Source organism: Neophocaena asiaeorientalis, unplaced genomic scaffold, assembly GCF_003031525.2.
Source record: "Neophocaena asiaeorientalis asiaeorientalis breed wild unplaced genomic scaffold, Neophocaena_asiaeorientalis_V1.1 scaffold1052, whole genome shotgun sequence".
NCBI lineage: Eukaryota > Metazoa > Chordata > Mammalia > Artiodactyla > Phocoenidae > Neophocaena > Neophocaena asiaeorientalis.
In genome coordinates, this window is record NW_020173676.1 from 417,747 (window position 1) to 433,771 (window position 16,025).

The window sequence follows — 16,025 nt, forward strand, 5'->3', positions numbered from 1 at the left end:
AAAACAACAATGAATGAAACAAACAAAAAGAAAAAGGCCCACACAACATGAGGCAGGTGGGGCAGGCAGGAAAGCAGACAGGGGAGCCTCAGACCCAAGGCATCACCGTGTCTTGTCTGAGTCGAGATCCCCAGCCTGGGCTAGCTCCAGACCCCTGGCTTGCCGTGGGGTAGTGGTCCTGCAGGGGGTGGGGCATGATGGGGAGGGGTATAGGCCTGGCCTCAGTGTGGGAGGCTGGCACGGCCATGCTGTCCGCCGGCAACTACCGAGACAGAAAGAGAGAGATACACACAGACAGACAGACAGATCAGGCGAAGGAACGATGAGAACTTTGTTAGCACCCAGCAGACAGGCCAATGGGTGGGCCGACAGGCCAATGGTCGGGTGTTCAGACAGGCAGCAGGGGACATGTGGGCAGGCGAGCATGAGTCAGGCAGGTAGGCAGGCAGCAAGCAGGGAGGATGATGCAGTTGGGGGCTGCCCTGTGAGGGGTATGGCATCCCTCCAGCTGCTGCCTGCTGGGGCCTCGGTCTGTGGCTTAGAACTCGGTGTCCACCACTCGGAAAGCTGGCCTGCCTGCAAGGGAAAGCAGAGCAGATGGCTGTTGGTGAGCAAGCAGGTAGGTGGACAGGGCAGGGAAGAGGGTGAGGGCCACAAGTACACTTACCTGAGTCAGGCATTGACGAAGACCGAATGCTGGCCTCCTTTTGTAGCTGGATCTCCTTTAGTGCAAATATGGAAGTAGCTGTGGGTGGAGGAGAGACAGGAGTGGGGCATGACCCATGAGGCCACCTAGGACCACCTCCCATGTGGCCCCGTCAGGGAAATTAGAAAAAGTTGCCTTTTCTTTGAGAGCCTTGACTTTCATCCATCAAATAATCCCACACACAAACCAGCTACAACCAGGGAAAATGGAATATAGACTATTACATGACACCAAGAAATCATTAACTTTGTCAAGTGCGACAGTGATACTGCGATTACCACCTGTAAAGTCTAGACGATGGTGTTTGGGATTTTTCTTTTTTTTTTTTTTTTGCGGTACGTGGGCCTCTCACCGTTGTGGCCTCTCCCATTGGGGAGCACGGGCTCTGGACGCGCAGGCTCAGCGGCCATGGCTCACGGGCCCAGCTGCTCCGCGGCATATGGGATCTTCCCGGACCGGGGCACGAACCCACATCCCCTGCATCGGCAGGCGGACTCTCAACCACTGCGCCACCAGGGAAGCCCGGTGTTTAGGATTTGATTGAGATTAATCCAATCAAACGTTAGCATGATAATGGTATTACTGTTACGCTTAAGAAAATATTTTAGAGATACATGCTGAAACTGTTTATAGATGAATGATGTATCTGGGACTTGATTCAAAATAATCAGTGATTATAGATAAAACCTGACTGGCCATGAGTTGATCACTTGTTGGAGTACCTGGGGACTCATCATATTATTTGGTCTAATATATAAATATATCTAACTTTAAAACATCCATATTAAAAAGTTTTAAAAAGTCAGACATAACGGAACACACCATGTGCCTCCATTTCTGTAGGGTACAAGGACAGGGAAAGCATATCTATGCTTTAGAAGTCAAGCTAGTGGCAACTCTTACAGGGGATGCCAGGAGAAAAGAGGGCACTTCAGGGGAGCTTCTCACATCCTATTTCTCGACCTGTATGCTGGTTACACGGGTGTTTAGTTTGTAAAAATTCATTGTGCTATATGCTTATGATCTGTCATTTCTCAGTATCTATTTCACAACATTTACTTTTTTTAAAAAGGTAAAGTGATGTTCCATCGGTTTTTATGTACGTTTGAAAATTTCCAGGGACTGAAAACTAAAAAACTCTTCTGTAATGAACAACACATCACACACGTGAACAAGGGCATCCCCCCCCACACCCCTCCCCACCCCATCCAAGGTGGCAGAGCCAGAGCCCAACACAACCTGCCCAGCTATCTGCAGCAGTCCTGTTCCCCAAAGCCCCCCACCAGCCGGTCCATTCCCCAGCTCCACTCACTGTCAGGAAGCTTGTGGATCCGTTCCCCCAGACTGAGGAAGAATGGATGTTTCATGGCATCTTCTGCGGAGATCCGATTGCGACCTTCAAACTGAGTGTGTGTGTTGGGATGGGGGAGTATTGACACTTTCAACAAGTAGGCTTCTCTTCCTCCCCGCCCCAGATCCTGCCCCTGTAGCTCCCTGTTTCCCCACACCTGGAATCCGCTAGGCCCCAAGGCTGGCCCAGGAAGATCGTCTCACCTGCAGCAGCTTGGTGAGGAGGTCAGCCCCGTCGCTGTCAAGTCTACCACAAGGACAAGGGGACCTGTTTTAAACTCAGTTTGGGTACTCTGGTCCCTAACACCCACCTACCCACCAGCCTCACCGGGGTGCATGGCTCAAAAGGGCCTCGGCTCGGTACTTGGGGTAGTTGTATGTCTTGAACTCTTCATTGGACAGGATGCCCGGCCATGTCTCCTCAGTTGGGGTTCCTGGCGGGGGAAGTGGAGTTATCCTAAACATCTCACAGGGCCTCCCTGCATGTCCCCACAGCTCCTAGGGCTCATGCCTCCTCACCCAAGATGCGGAAGATGAAGTGCAGCTGTTCCTCCACCGTGGAGCCCGGGAAGAGGGGCCGGCCTGTGGCCATCTCATAGAAGATGCAGCCCACACCCCTGGGCAGGGAGGGCACAGTGAATATGTAGGCAGTTGGCCGGTTGGCTGTTGTGACCAAGCCACCCCCCTTCACCGCATGGCCCCTGCCACACTTCGACCTGTCCTCACCACATGTCAATCTGAGTGGAGTAGTCCGTGGACCCAAGCAGGATGTCGGGGGGCCGGTACCACAGTGTTACCACCTCATTGGAGTAGGTCTTCGTTGGAATTGACTTGGCCCGGGCCAGGCCTGGTAGGTGGAGAGAAGGGGCAGCTGGGATTGAGGAGGTTGTGGGCAGTACTGGGGAGAATGCAGTTAGGACTGAGGGCATCCTAAGCAAAGCCTGGAGGGGCTGAAGGGGAGGGACTGAGACTAGGTGGTTGTGGGGAAGGGGGAGGCTGGGAGAGTAAGGCTGGGGGATCACTGGGAAGAAGGCAGAGGCCAGGGGTACCAAAGTCGGCCAGCTTGAGCTCTCCTCTCTCATTGATGAGCAGGTTCTGGGGCTTGAGGTCTCGGTGTAGCACCTTCTGCCGGTGGCAGTAGGCCAGGCCACGGAGCAGCTGGAACAGGAACAGCTGGGGACCCAGGAACGGCAGGCAGAGGTCAAAGAGTATCCAGCAGCCTGACCCCCAGCAGGCACTGCTCCCCCTCCCAAAGACAGGCACTGAGCCCAGAGCCTTGTCTCACAAAAGAGGATAGGGTCCCAATGCCCTCCAAGGGCTCCCAGCTTTTTTTTTTGGCAAAAAAGCCAAACGGGAAAAGTCTGTTTCTGGGAGATTTGTGGGGTGGAGTGGGTGAGTGGGGGGCCCCCTTATGCCCCTGCTTCCTGCCCCACACCCACTTTCACATTGTGCATGTTGATGACGTTCCCACAGTCATCCAGGTACTGCTTCAGGTCCTTGTCCTGAGGAAAGAAGAGCAGGTAGAGGAAAGAGGGTCACATCCTGTGGCTCCTGGCCATCTCCCCACCTCCTCCCAGGACCCACTGGCACCCAACCTTACCAGGTACTCAAAGACAAGGGTGAGGGACTTCTCCGTGTGAATAATGTCGTGTAGCGTGACGATGTTGGCGTGTTTGAGGTCCTTGAGCAGGGACACTGCAGGAAGCAGGGGGGTGGGACAGGGGAAGAGTCAGGGCCCACCCTCAGAACAGAGGCAAGGAGGAGGACTAGACCGGGTCGAGCCCAGATGGCTTGGGGTGGTGGCTCACAGCCACCGGCTCTAACCCACCTGATACCAGGAAGAAGGTGTGTCCCCAAGTTCCAGATGTGGAAACTAAGGCTCAGAGAAGAGTATAGAGCAAGAACCTGGGATTGCAGCCCCAGGCTTATGTGACACTAGATTTTCACAACCAGTTTTTGGTTTCTGGAAAGCGCCCTTGCTCCAATCCTCAGTACACAGATCTGCAGCATCGTGTGAAAATGAGTTTGCACACTCAATTACTATGCAATTCAGATTCATTCCATGTGAAATTCTGACTAGAAACTATTGTGTCAAGTAAACTGGTGAGCACTTTCAGGGATATTCTCAGAACCAAAGCAAGCACCCTGCTTTACAATTCACCTACCTCTTCTCCACACAGGAAGATTCCTGGTTACCCTGATTTATTATCTGGATATGTGGCTGATGGGCACTTTCTCATGAAGCCCAGAACGTGAGGAGGGAAGTCCCAGACCCCTAGTCCCTGTCCTCACTATGAGTGTGTGTGTGTGTGTGTGTGTGTGTGTGTGTGTGTGTGTGTGTGCGTGCACGCACACACCATGGGGAGAGCCCGGGAAGCCTGGGGCAGATCAGATGGGGCCTGTACCTTCCCGGATGGCGGTGCAGGGTGCCCCCTCTTCGTGTTCCAGTCTGATCTCCTTGAGTGCTACGAGGTTGTCTGTGAGCTTGCTTTTGCCTTTGTAGACGGTGGCATAGGTACCCTGGAATGTGAGTAAGAGTGACAGGAGACGAGCTATGAAGCTGCAGGGAGTTCCCACGGACCCCCCAGCCCTACCATGGGCCTCCTGGCTGCTGTCTCTCACCTCTCCCAGCTTGTCCAGCTTGATGTAGGTCTCCAGTTTCCCAAAGCCAATCTCAGACTGTGGGGCAAAGGAGGCAGGCTGAAGTAAGCTCAGGGGAAGGGACTGGGAGGAGGAAGAGGAGGAGACAGGAAGAGAAGACGCTCACCAGGCTGACACGGCGGAGGCGGCGGCTGAGGGGCTTGTCGAAGATGGGGCTATTGAGGGTCAGCTTCTCAAGGTAGCCCTCGGGCAGCCGGATGTCGGCTGGTAGTGATAGGCGCTTGTTGATGTCCTGGCAGGCAAGATAGGGGAGAAACAGGACCATGAGCTCCAACTCCCCAGGTCCGACCCTCTTTTCCAGCCCCGCCACTGCCCGGACAGGGGGTTCAGCACCTCAGTGGAGATCTTGCGTGGGGGATGGTTGCGCATGCGCACCCTCACTGGTGACTGCACCTCATCCGAGGACGTGGCTGAAGCCTGGTCACTTTCCCCGTCAGACCCCATCTTCAAGTCCTCGTGTACAATCTCTGGTAGTGGCGACAGGGGGAGGGCAGGCCGGGTGGGCTCAGAAGCCCCAGGACAAATCCCCCCACCCTCCCGTAACACATTCCCTCATCACACACGTGTGCACATGGCCCCCAGAGCAGCCTGGAGTCCCTCACGGAGAGGGTGGGAAGGCCCAGGGAGGTTCACACAGGTCAAGACAGGTTGAACTGGGAGGGCAATAGTCACCTAGTGGAGCACCCCGCGTCAGCGGCGAGCTGAAACTGCGGCTGGCCCAGAGCCAGTGGGCAGGCAGCAGCAGAAGTAGCCAAATGCCCTGGGAAGGCAGGCCCAGGGCAGGCAGGTGCCAGGAGGCCTGAGGGGGCTGTCACAGAGCGCAGGAGAAGGGCAGAGGGAGGCTTGGGGCAGCTGTGGCAGGCGGGGCACCCTTCCTCCCCGCTGAGGCCTGGGCACAAAGCCAAGGAAAGGGACACAGATGGACAATAGAGAGAGGGTGTTGAGAGAGGATGGCAGAGATGAGGGAAAAAATGGAGAAAGGAAAATGAAAATAACGCAAGTTTAAGAGGAACTCAGTTGGAAGGCAGCACCCCTGGGACCGGTCTGGGAGTGGGAATGGTCAGTGGACCCACCTGGTGCAGAGCTGAGTGGGCCCCGTCCAGAGCGAGGTTCACCAGGGGCAACACGTGTGGGGCCCTCTCCAAGGTCACTGCCGCCGCCACCGCCACTCTCATCCAGGCCTATCTGTTCAGGGGCACCATTGGTCTTATCTACACCTCGGCCCCCTCGGAGTGTCATTGACAGCTGCCGTTTGATCTTCTTCATCCGATCCATGGCGACCTGCGCAGGGGGTATGGATGCGAATGGGTCCCACATTAACATTTGCCTGACACCCATGGGCCCCCTAAAACCCATGACAACCCAGTGAGGTGCACTGACATGAACCTGTGTCAGTGCCCACCCAACCACTGTGGAGTCCTGGGACCACTCAGGATTCCTAGAAACCTGGCATGGATGGAGACCCTTGTCAGTGCCTGCCACCTACGATGACCAGCCCCAGGGCACCCTGCTCCTAAGGAGCCCACCTGGGTACTGAGGCTTGGGTGGCTGGCTGAGGGAAAGGGCCCAACTGGTGGCGTGTTGGCCTCTATAGGGGCACCCTCACTGTGGAAGCAGAGGCTCCACAGCAGGCATTCTCGGGTGCAGCAGCACTGATGGACCTAGCCATTGGTGTAGCGGGGGGCTCGCCCAGGACGCCGGAACCACTGACATGGCCCCGGGCACGCCCACAGAATGGCATGTTCTGCTGGCACCAGCCCACATCACCCCCAACTGCCAAGGCGGAACGCTCCCCACGACCACAAGGACCCTCCTGCCTCCCCCAGCAGCCATGGTCAAGGTGGCTAAAGGATTACCCCAGTGGGCTACCCAGGTGAGGGGTGCAGGGAGAGGGAGGGAGAGTCCTGCCCAGACCCAACCACTGGGTGGGGTTGCGGGGGGATCTAAGTCTACCAGCTGTCCTGGTTCCATCAGGTTGAACCCAGATTTTACCAGATTTTTGCAAGCCAGGTCACATTTCTCCTCTACTTGAGAACATACCACATGTCCCTTATCACCCCAAATAAACGTCTCAGTCCTTAATGTGGCCCACAAGGCCCCCATTCACACCATTACCTCTCTGGCCTCACCGCCCCCTCGTTGCTAATTGCTGTTCTGCAACCGCACCCAAAAGTCCCAACTCAGGGCCTTTGCAGTGGCTGTTCCTGGTACTTAGAAGACCCTTCCCCCAGATTTCAAAATAGCTCACTCCCTCATCCCCTTCAGGCCATTGCTCAAATATCACCTTTTTCACAGATAACCATGAATAACCCTATTTAAAATCGCAACCATTCTGAGCCCCCTCACCTTGCCAATTACCCCCCCAGCACTTATCACCTCCTCAGAAATGACACCATCTAGTTACTGGTTTCTTTATTCTTTACTGTCTGTCTCCTCACCACCATAACTAGAAGATCAGCTCCACCAGGGTAGATTTACGTCTGTTTAGGTCACGGCTATATCCTGAGGACCTGGAACAGTGACTGACACAGAGTGGATGCTCAAAAAGTGCTTATGGCAGAAATTAATGAAGCAGGGGGCTAAGGGCCTAGGACCAACATCTGTCAGGGTGAGCAGGGTGAGTCCCTGCTACTCATGAACAACCCCAGACAAGGTGACCCAGGGACACTGGTATCAGCAAGAAGATGGGGCTGCTAGAGGGAACGGGGCCACCAAAAGGCTTAGGCCAGCCTTCTTCTGCTTCCTCCTGGGCTCTGGGCCAGCAAGGAGGGGGAAAGACCTGGCCCAGGAACCATCTGGACTCACAGCAGGGCCTAAGATGGCCCTGGGCCCAAGGGAAGTGGAGCTAGATAGAAGGTTGACGATGAGGCTGGGGCTGGATTCGAAAGAGAGAGAAGTGGGTCATCTGTTACCCTGAAATCAGGTGCTTACCCAAGCGATCCCCATACCCCACTTCTGCCTGCCTGAGCTCATCACCCCCAGAAGGGGTAGAGGGCCCAGCCTAGCAGAAAGATCCAGTAAAGAGGATGAAGTCCATCCAAAGAACCCAAGATAACAATAACAAAAAATATCCTGACCCAAGAGGCTGAACACTGGACCTGAGGCTGAGGAAGGTGAAGCATGGCCAGCCCCCAAAGACTGTTTTCCATACGTCCATATGGCATGGATACCCAGCCGCTTTGCCTGTTGTGGCAGGGAATGGGGGAGCTGGGGGGACTGTAAGTAGAGCTGGACGGAGGATGAGGAAGGAACCCGAAGGAGCCATGGGTCCATGACCTCTAAGCGGTAACCCCAAGGGCTGGACATATTCCAGAGTTCAGTTTTGGGGGGATTTTAGGGAGACAGGGTACAAAATCTGTGTATCATGCAACGCCCCCAGCAGGGGGACCCTGGACAGGGCCCTGTGAACAGAGACACTTGAACATTAATCTGCAGTAAAACTTTTAAATATCATTTCAGTTTTCTGAGATTTTTAGGTTTTAGAATACTGAAGGAGCAAGAAACTGGATACACAACCCCACTCTGAGAAGGGCACATGTCCGTCTTGACCCCCTGAGGAGATGCTTCCATCCTCAGAATACTTCCACACCCAAGGATACTCACCACCTCACATCACACCAACCACTGAGGACACAGTCATCACACTCTACTAACTCCCATAGGAACATACCATCCTCATTCTGTTCAGGCACATCTCATAAGCACACACTGGACTCTCACAGTGTCCTGCTTTCTTCAGTACACACTGGACCCTCAAGAAGGCTTCTCTGCATTGTAACTGCCATCGGCAATGCAATTTCCCTATTTATCTCTAACCCCCATCGGCACACAAAGCCTCAACAGAGCACTAAGCTCTGTTAGCACACCACTGGCCCCTCTAAGTTAACTCTTAGCACCACATGCTGCCTGTTTTCTTCTCCACAGCACTCACTGTTCCCCCAACATGATTCTGACCCCTATTAACATGCACTTGGGACCCTCTACAGCAGTAGAGGTTGGTAACCCACATTAGCACTCACTGGGCCTTCACACTACCCTGAATCCCATGAACACAAAGTGAATCTTGCAGATCCCTGACCTGTTTTAGCCCACACTCAGATCCCTCCACAGCTATGATCATCACTAACACATATTCTGGTCCTCCCACTACCCTTTCCCCCCATATCCCATCAGCACAGGCTGGACCTTCACTTCACCCTGACCCCTATTAGCACACACCGGGCCTCACAGTGCCTCCCCATTACCACACCCTGAACCTGTACTCAGCCCTAGTCCCCAGGGACACACAAACACGCTGTTCTATAATGGCCTGACCCTCATTAATGCACACAGATCTTCATTCAGCCCAGAACCCCATTAACACACTTCAGCCCTCCATGGTGCTAATCCACTTTAGCACCCCTGGACCGTCACACGTTCCTGTCCTTTATTTCTCTTTGTTTCAACTCCTCCATAGCTATAACCCCTGTCGGTTGACAACTGGACCACTTCACAGCCCTGATCTTCCTTATTGTGCACAAGATCCCCTCCACAGCTCTACCCTCCATTAGCACTCCCTGGAACCTCAACGCACCTCAGTCCCCCAAGAACACACTGTCTTCAGAATGTTCAGACGCTCATTAGCATATTCCAGAACTCATACTGCTCTGATTCTCCCCCCCATTGGCACACATTTAAGCGCCTCCATGACTCTAAATCCACATTAATAGTCACTAGAACTTCATATATTACCCTGCTCCTTCTTAGGGTGTCCTAGAGTCTCACATCCCTTGACCTCATGGACCCACACACACTGATCTCACACCATCTTGATCCTTAATACACTGAACCTCTTACAGTGCTTAGATACTTCCCTCACCCCCAACCCACACACACATATATCCACAACTCTGATACCCATTAGCACAGGCTCAGGTCTTCCACTACTCTGCCCCCATTAGCACATACTGGGCCTCATACTACCCAGACCTTTATTATCATATGCACATACCCTCGAGAGCTATGACCCCCATTAGTACCCTCTCAACACTGGAGTTCTTCCACTACCCTGTCCTCCATGAGCACACTCTGCACCCTCACACCTCGCAGACCGTCATGGACAAATACACAGTATTAACACCATCCTGACCACCCCCCCCTTACCACACACAGGGCCTAAGAACCCCGATCCTACTGGCACACCCTCTGGTACCTCTACCACCGTATCCCCCAGTAACACACACGGGGCCTTTCTACAGCAATAACCCCATTTGCATATCTCAGCACTCCTCCGACGTCCTCTCCCTTGTTATACATCCTCAGGTCCCTCCATCGCCCTGCACCGCCCCTCCGTTAGCACACACTGGGCCTCAAAACCTTACAAAGCGGTAAGACTTATTACCACATGCTCCGACCCCTCCACAGCTCAGGCCCCCGTTAGCAAACCTCGAATCTTTCACCACTCTGCCACCCATTTACACACCCTCTGGTCCTTCGATTACCCTGCTCCCCATTAGCACCCACAGTACTTCCCATCCCCAGTTCCCAGACCAGGCCCAGGGCGGGGCCAAGGTCAGGGAGGCCCCAAATGACCCCCGGCCCGGCGCATTCTGGGAAACTCGCTGGGGGAGGGGGCACATGCCAGCAGTGCAGCCCGGCAACGCCCGGGGTCTGGGTTGGTTCTGTAGGAGGAAGGGCAGCCCCCACCCCACGCCTCGTGGACGCGCTCACCGGCGGGGGCGCGCGAGCAACCTCAACGCCGCGGGACCGGCGCGGCGGCGCCTGGGGCGGCGGCCCGGGCTGAGGCCGCGCGACCTCCTTCTCCTCCTGTTCGCCGCAGGCGCCCGTCCCAGTAGTCTTCGGCCATGGCTGCTGGGCCCGGGCCGCCGCCGGCTGAGGAGGAGGAGGCGGCGGCGGCGGCGGCGGTGGCTGAGGCGGAGGCGGCGTCCCGCTCAGCCGGCCATGAGCTTGGCCGCTGCGGGCGATGCCCCTGGGCTCGCTGGCGCCGACTAGAATCCGAGAGCTCACGGCGGCTTGCGGTTCAGAGCCGACTGCTCGCGGAGACGCGGCGGATCTCAGAGCCGAACACCCAACGGCCCAACCGCTGCGCGCGCCGCGCTCCGCGCATGCGCACGCACGCGCTGGAAAGGGTGAAGTGGTAGGGAAGGGACTCACCTCGGACTGGATGTACCAAAAGACCCGTCCGCAGCGGGAGGGGGCGCGGCCATTGCGCGCCCACTGGGGAATGTGGCGCCGGCCCTGGAATGGCGCCAGGGGGGAAGTGTAGAGGTTGTTTAGTACTCAGTTCCGATCTTGCTAGAAGTTTGCTAACGCTGAAGTGGGCAGCAGACAGTGACCAGCGTGCCGGTCACCACTCGGCCCCCCTACTCCGTCTCACTTGGTACATCCCCATGATAGCAAACGGGACTTTTGGAAGGAGGAAAAAGATAAGGCAGTCAGTCCTAGTCCCTTGAGGTGCCTCCGGAGGCAGGGACTTTAAAGGTTCGCGAGAAGATGACTTTTCTAGGAGAAGCGGCCTGGAGAATCACTGGCCTCTACCACCTTAGATAGGACAGAGTCTAGCCCCGCCCAGCTGCTCCTCCCCAAACGCGAGCTCATTCCCACTGTGAATGTATGCGGCCCCGCCCTTTGAGATTGTCGCCCATCCAATCGGATTTGCTCCCTGGGGTGAGGCAGAGCAAGAATAAAGGGCGTGGCCTGGCTGGAGAGGCGTGATTTCGCTGCCCCGGCCGCGCCTCTGCCAGGTTTTCATTGGCTTCACCGTCGAGGGGGCGGGGCCTCCTTTTTGTTCTCAACCATGGGTCGAATGCCTCGCAAGGTGATTGGTCAAAAGGTCTTTCAATCGAATTTCGTCCCGCCTTTAACCCCTCCCATCTCCATCAGCGAAGCTCACGGGGTGGAGCCTAGGCTGAAGGGAAAGATGGACCTTTACAGGGGCGAGTGCATTACTACGCATGCTTGGGACTTTGGGTTGGAAAGGGGGCTCTTTTCCGCCTCACGCGAGGATTTGTACCCTAAATTGGGTTTTACTGCCACCTCTCAACTACCTCTTCTGGCCCGCCGGAGCCCCGCCCGTGGTTCCCCCTGCCCCATCTCCTGGGCTCTCCGGTTTTTCATTTTATTTATTGGGCGCCTGTTGTGTGTCAAGCACTGACAAACCAACCTAATCCCTCACCCCTCTCTGCCTGCAAAACTCCTACACTATCACCAAGCCCAGTTTAAATGGCAGCAGACTCCGTCCGGCAGGCCATCTGGAACACCTTTACACGGCACCCCAGTCCAAAGCCAACTTCCCCATCTCTTCTGGGCTTCCCCTTATGGTACCCTTGGTCACACCAGTTCATATTAACGAGGATTTACCGGAGCATGTCGGGAGTGGAAATATTTCACAAAGACAAAAGTCCACCTCGGGATAGATGATCGCGTCCATCACTTCCCAGACCTCATCTGTTAGCCTTCTCACTCGGCTCCAGTCGTACTAGTATCCTAACTGTTCCTGAATGAAGCAGGCACAGTCCAGCCTCAGGGACTTTGCACTTGCTGTTCCCTTTGCCTGGAATGCTCTTTCCCCAGATATCCACTTGCCTCATCTTCTTCCAAGTCCTTGTTTCAATGTCACCTTCTTCATGAAGCCTTCCCTGACTCCCCTATTTAAAACTGCCTACCTGCACCCCAGCATCATTCCCCAGACCTGGCTCTACAGATCTTCTGAACTGCACTGATCAACTTCTAACATACAATTTACTTACTGTGTTTATTGTCTATTCTAGGTCTTGCCCTAGCAAAACATAAGTATGTGCACACGCGCATACACACACACACACAACCCACCCCAGGACACGGATCTTTTTTATCTATTGCTGTCTCCAACACCTACAATAGAGCCTGACACACAGTAAGCAGTCAACAAATGTTTGTTGAATGCCTGATGGTAAATAGTTCTAGGCAGAGACAAGAGGAAGCAACCTTGTCCCACCCTGTCCTTTGTGCCTGCTGGGTGCAGGGGGCTCAGTGCAGTGACCCAGCCCTTGCCCACTGAGCCCTGGTGTTATAATGGTAGACAAAAATGATAGAGAAGTGAAATGGCATGTGTGGGGAACTAAAATGCAACCAGAAAACATGGGTTCTTGATGAAGAAGCTGTTCTCAAACCTTGTGCAAATTAGGTAGCAAGGGGATCCAGCTGTGGTGGTGAAGAAGGGGACAGCGATGTCTGGAGTCAGGAGGTATAATGGTGGGGGGGTGGGGGGATACAGTGAACAAGGTCTAGAGTACCCATGAAGGCCCCAGGATAGTAGAAGCAGAGAAATCAAGTGTGTGTGCAAGCCTCAGATGCTGAGGTGGAAATGGTGGAAACAGTGGACAGACATGCAGAGTTTGGGGGTACTCTAGAGCAGCAATAATGGAAAAAGTACCTGTGGCGGGAAAACCTCTCCACTTGACCTAGATAGCTAGCATCACCACTAAATGGATGCCAGAGATAAAGCACTTCAGTCCCTAATGTCCTGGCGGAGAATGAAAGGAAGTATGGAAGGATGAGGTCACCCAAACAGAATAGGCCAAGAAAAAACAAGTAACCAGGAAGGGACTTCCCTGGTGGCTCAGTGGTTAAGAATCCACCTGCCAACGCAGGAGGGCATATGCTGTGCCTGGAGTCTGGAGCTGGCCCAGGAGGCAGCACATGTGGGAACAGGCTGTGATGGGTGACAGGTCAGGGTAAGGCCAGTTTGTGTGATTCCCAGTACTTGAGTTAGAGTAAAGGAATGAGGGGTCTGTTTCTAAATGGAAAAAGTTGGAGTCTGGCTGGGTGAAGGACAGAGGTTATGAGTGGCACCCTCAGGCACCAGGTGGCCAGTCTGATTGGTGCTTTCAACTGTCTGAAGTGCTCAGCTGAGACTAAAGACGGAGTGCGGGCAGTTCTGCAGTCCTGGTGGGGCTTGTGGTGAGCCTCCTACTGTCTGCTCCAACCAGTCAACAACCCACAGCCGCTCTCTTCTCACAGGTGGGAGGCCTCAGGACAAGCAGACCAGGCCCGAGGGACAGGAAAGAGGCTTTTCCTTTACAGATGTTCTCAGCCAAATATTTTCATCAGAACTGCAAAGTGTGCACAAACACTGGCATTCCTCAGTCCAGCAGAGCTGTTGAGGCCCCTCTGCAGCAGGGAAGTTGAACTAAGGACACCACAGGCATTCCTAGCACTGGGAACCATGATGCTAAAGGCCTGTCCAGGGTCTGAGTGCTTCGGTCCAGGTGGGAAGAGATGTGCCCCAAGGACATATGCAACAGTGACCAAGCCCTGGCCAACTGGCTGCCATAACTTTTCCCTTCACAGAGGGGGGACAAGGTTAGAGAAGTTAAAGGACTTGCTCAAACACTGCTCTTAACTACCTCTCAAAATCAATATGGCAGGGAGTTAGGAGCTAGAGATGGAGAAAGTGAATTTGAACCCACCTCCAGTGAAGTCACAAGGACCTAGGTACCTGCTCTCCACAGCTTCACTACTGCCTCCATTTCTTCCTAAGCAGGAAGGGCAGGAGGAAGACATGACAGTTCCCACATTTTCTCTGCCCAGGAAGCTGGCAGCTGGGGTGAGGCTGAGCCCTTTTGGTTACTTTCTGAACCAGACAGCTCCAGAAAGTCCCTTCTTTCCCTGGAACCAGCAGCTATGTCACATCTGGGTTTACAACGCTTTATTAGGATTCAGGTTCCAAACAAGGTAGGAAGCAGCGGCAAGAGGGGTTCAGGTAGAGGGACGAGGAGGGAACACCAGGCTTGGATAGCTGGGCCGATGACAGAGGCCAAATGGGAGCCCTGGGCTGGAAGGGTCTGGAGAGGGGGCCTGGGGTCAGTCTGTAGGAGAGGATAGGGGTCAGCGGATGGTGTATCGTACATATGGGACCTCAACGTCCTCGCCACTCTCGTCGTTGCAGCACAGCTCAAGCACCAGGGCCCGCACATGGCGGCCCAGCTTTCGCTTCGACACACGGCTTACGATCTCTGTCATCCTGGGGGCGGGGGAGCAGAGGGTCAGGGAGGCAAAAAGTAAGTGAAGAGGGGCAGGTAGCTGAGGGCAGAGGAGGTGAAGGGCAGTGAGCAGGAGTGGGACAGCTACAAGTTGAGGGTCCCCACTACCCAACTCACGGCTGATCCAACCGTTCCTTGAGCTTGGCGGCCGGCATGAAGAAGGAGTAGAGCATAGACACACCCTGGGACAGCATGGTGATCTCCAGCTTATGCTCTGTCTGGAGGAGAAGGGGGAGGACAGCAGTGTCACGGGGGTGGACAGGCCAGCCAGTCACCTGCACACTCCGCCCCAAGTGGGGTGAGAGAGAGAAAGGGGTCTCACCTTGAAGTAGTCAAGGAACTGTTTGAGGGTCATCTCCTCACCATTAGACTGCAGCCCCTGTACCTCAAAGCGATCCCACAATGTCCACTCTTGGTTATAGTACTGTGGGACAAGGAGCAGGCCAATGGGATGGGGGCCACCAGAGGGCGCAGCCCCATAAGTCTCCCCCTCCACTCATGCAGACATGCTAAGTCAGATCACAAGCCTCTTCTGTCCAAAACTTTCTCATGGCTTTTGTCTTGCCTTGAGTAAAGAATGAAACCCTTATGATAATGGAGATAAGGCCTTAAGTCATTGAAATCCTATTCTCTTCTCATTTCCTATCTCCTCATCCTCTCACTCACTCTGTTCTAACGACTTCTTCCTCAAACATCCCAGGCACACTCCCACCTCAATACCCCCGCAGAGACTGGCCCCTCTGTCTGGAATGCCTTCCCGGCAAATCCTTCATGGCCTGTCTCCTCACCTCCTCCAAGTCTGGACTCACATGTCATCTTCTCCGTAAGGCCACTCCTGATTATCCCACAGCTAAAATCCCAAACCCATCCCCTCACCACCTGGTACTCTCAAGTTCTCTTTATCCTATTCTTTTTTTGGGGTTCCAAAATCATTTATTGTGTTACTCTATTTCAGGAATATAACCTTAGCACCTGTAAGAGTACCTAGCATGCAGTAGGTGCTCAGTAAATATCTGAGTGAATGAAGAAGCAAGCAAAAGCACTTCACATACTAAGCACCCAATAAATTTTGGGTGCTACTATTGTACAGTTATTAATCATAATCTACTATTCAAATATCTTTTCTGAGGTCTTCCACAAGCAGAATCAGACCGGTACTTAGCACATAGAAAATACTAAAAAAAAAATATGGGGCTTCCCTGGCGGCGCAGTGGTTGAGAGTCCGCCTGCCGATGCAGGGGACACAGGTTTGTGCCCTGGTCCGGGAAGATCCCACATGCCACAGA

General features: G+C 54.3%; 2 protein-coding genes across 5 annotated transcripts in view; both read right to left on the minus strand.

The window, feature by feature from the left end:
• Positions 1-307: 307 nt before the first annotated feature.
• On the minus strand, positions 308-11,198 carry CDK16 (cyclin dependent kinase 16). 2 transcript variants are annotated; one of them, XM_024749612.1, is made up of 16 exons: positions 10,871-11,198; positions 5,791-5,998; positions 5,051-5,184; positions 4,824-4,949; positions 4,679-4,735; positions 4,462-4,576; positions 3,657-3,751; positions 3,496-3,558; positions 3,106-3,229; positions 2,783-2,903; positions 2,576-2,673; positions 2,385-2,490; positions 2,261-2,303; positions 2,019-2,109; positions 668-745; positions 308-576 (listed from the first exon to the last, which is right to left on the minus strand). In XM_024749612.1, exons 2-16 carry the CDS (start codon positions 5,990-5,992, stop codon positions 539-541), a joined length of 1,491 nt encoding a protein of 496 aa, XP_024605380.1. In that variant the 5' UTR covers positions 5,993-5,998; positions 10,871-11,198; the 3' UTR covers positions 308-538. The 2 variants fall into 2 exon arrangements, with proteins under 2 accessions (XP_024605380.1, XP_024605381.1); XM_024749613.1 differs by lacking the exon at positions 10,871-11,198 and adding an exon at positions 10,427-10,819.
• A 3,190-nt stretch (positions 11,199-14,388) lies between these two features.
• Positions 14,389-16,025, minus strand: part of UBA1 (ubiquitin like modifier activating enzyme 1) — a 22,351-nt gene continuing 20,714 nt past the window's right edge. For 2 of the 3 annotated variants that reach the window (XM_024749605.1, XM_024749606.1), the window contains exons 24-26: positions 15,062-15,163; positions 14,857-14,957; positions 14,391-14,720 (exon numbers count right to left, since the gene is read on the minus strand). In XM_024749605.1, the coding sequence (XP_024605373.1) occupies positions 14,585-14,720; positions 14,857-14,957; positions 15,062-15,163 (339 nt within the window). In that variant the 3' untranslated portion in view covers positions 14,391-14,584. Of the gene's footprint in view, positions 14,721-14,856; positions 14,958-15,061; positions 15,164-16,025 lie in introns of all 3 variants that reach the window. The other variant, XM_024749604.1, reaches the window with a different exon arrangement.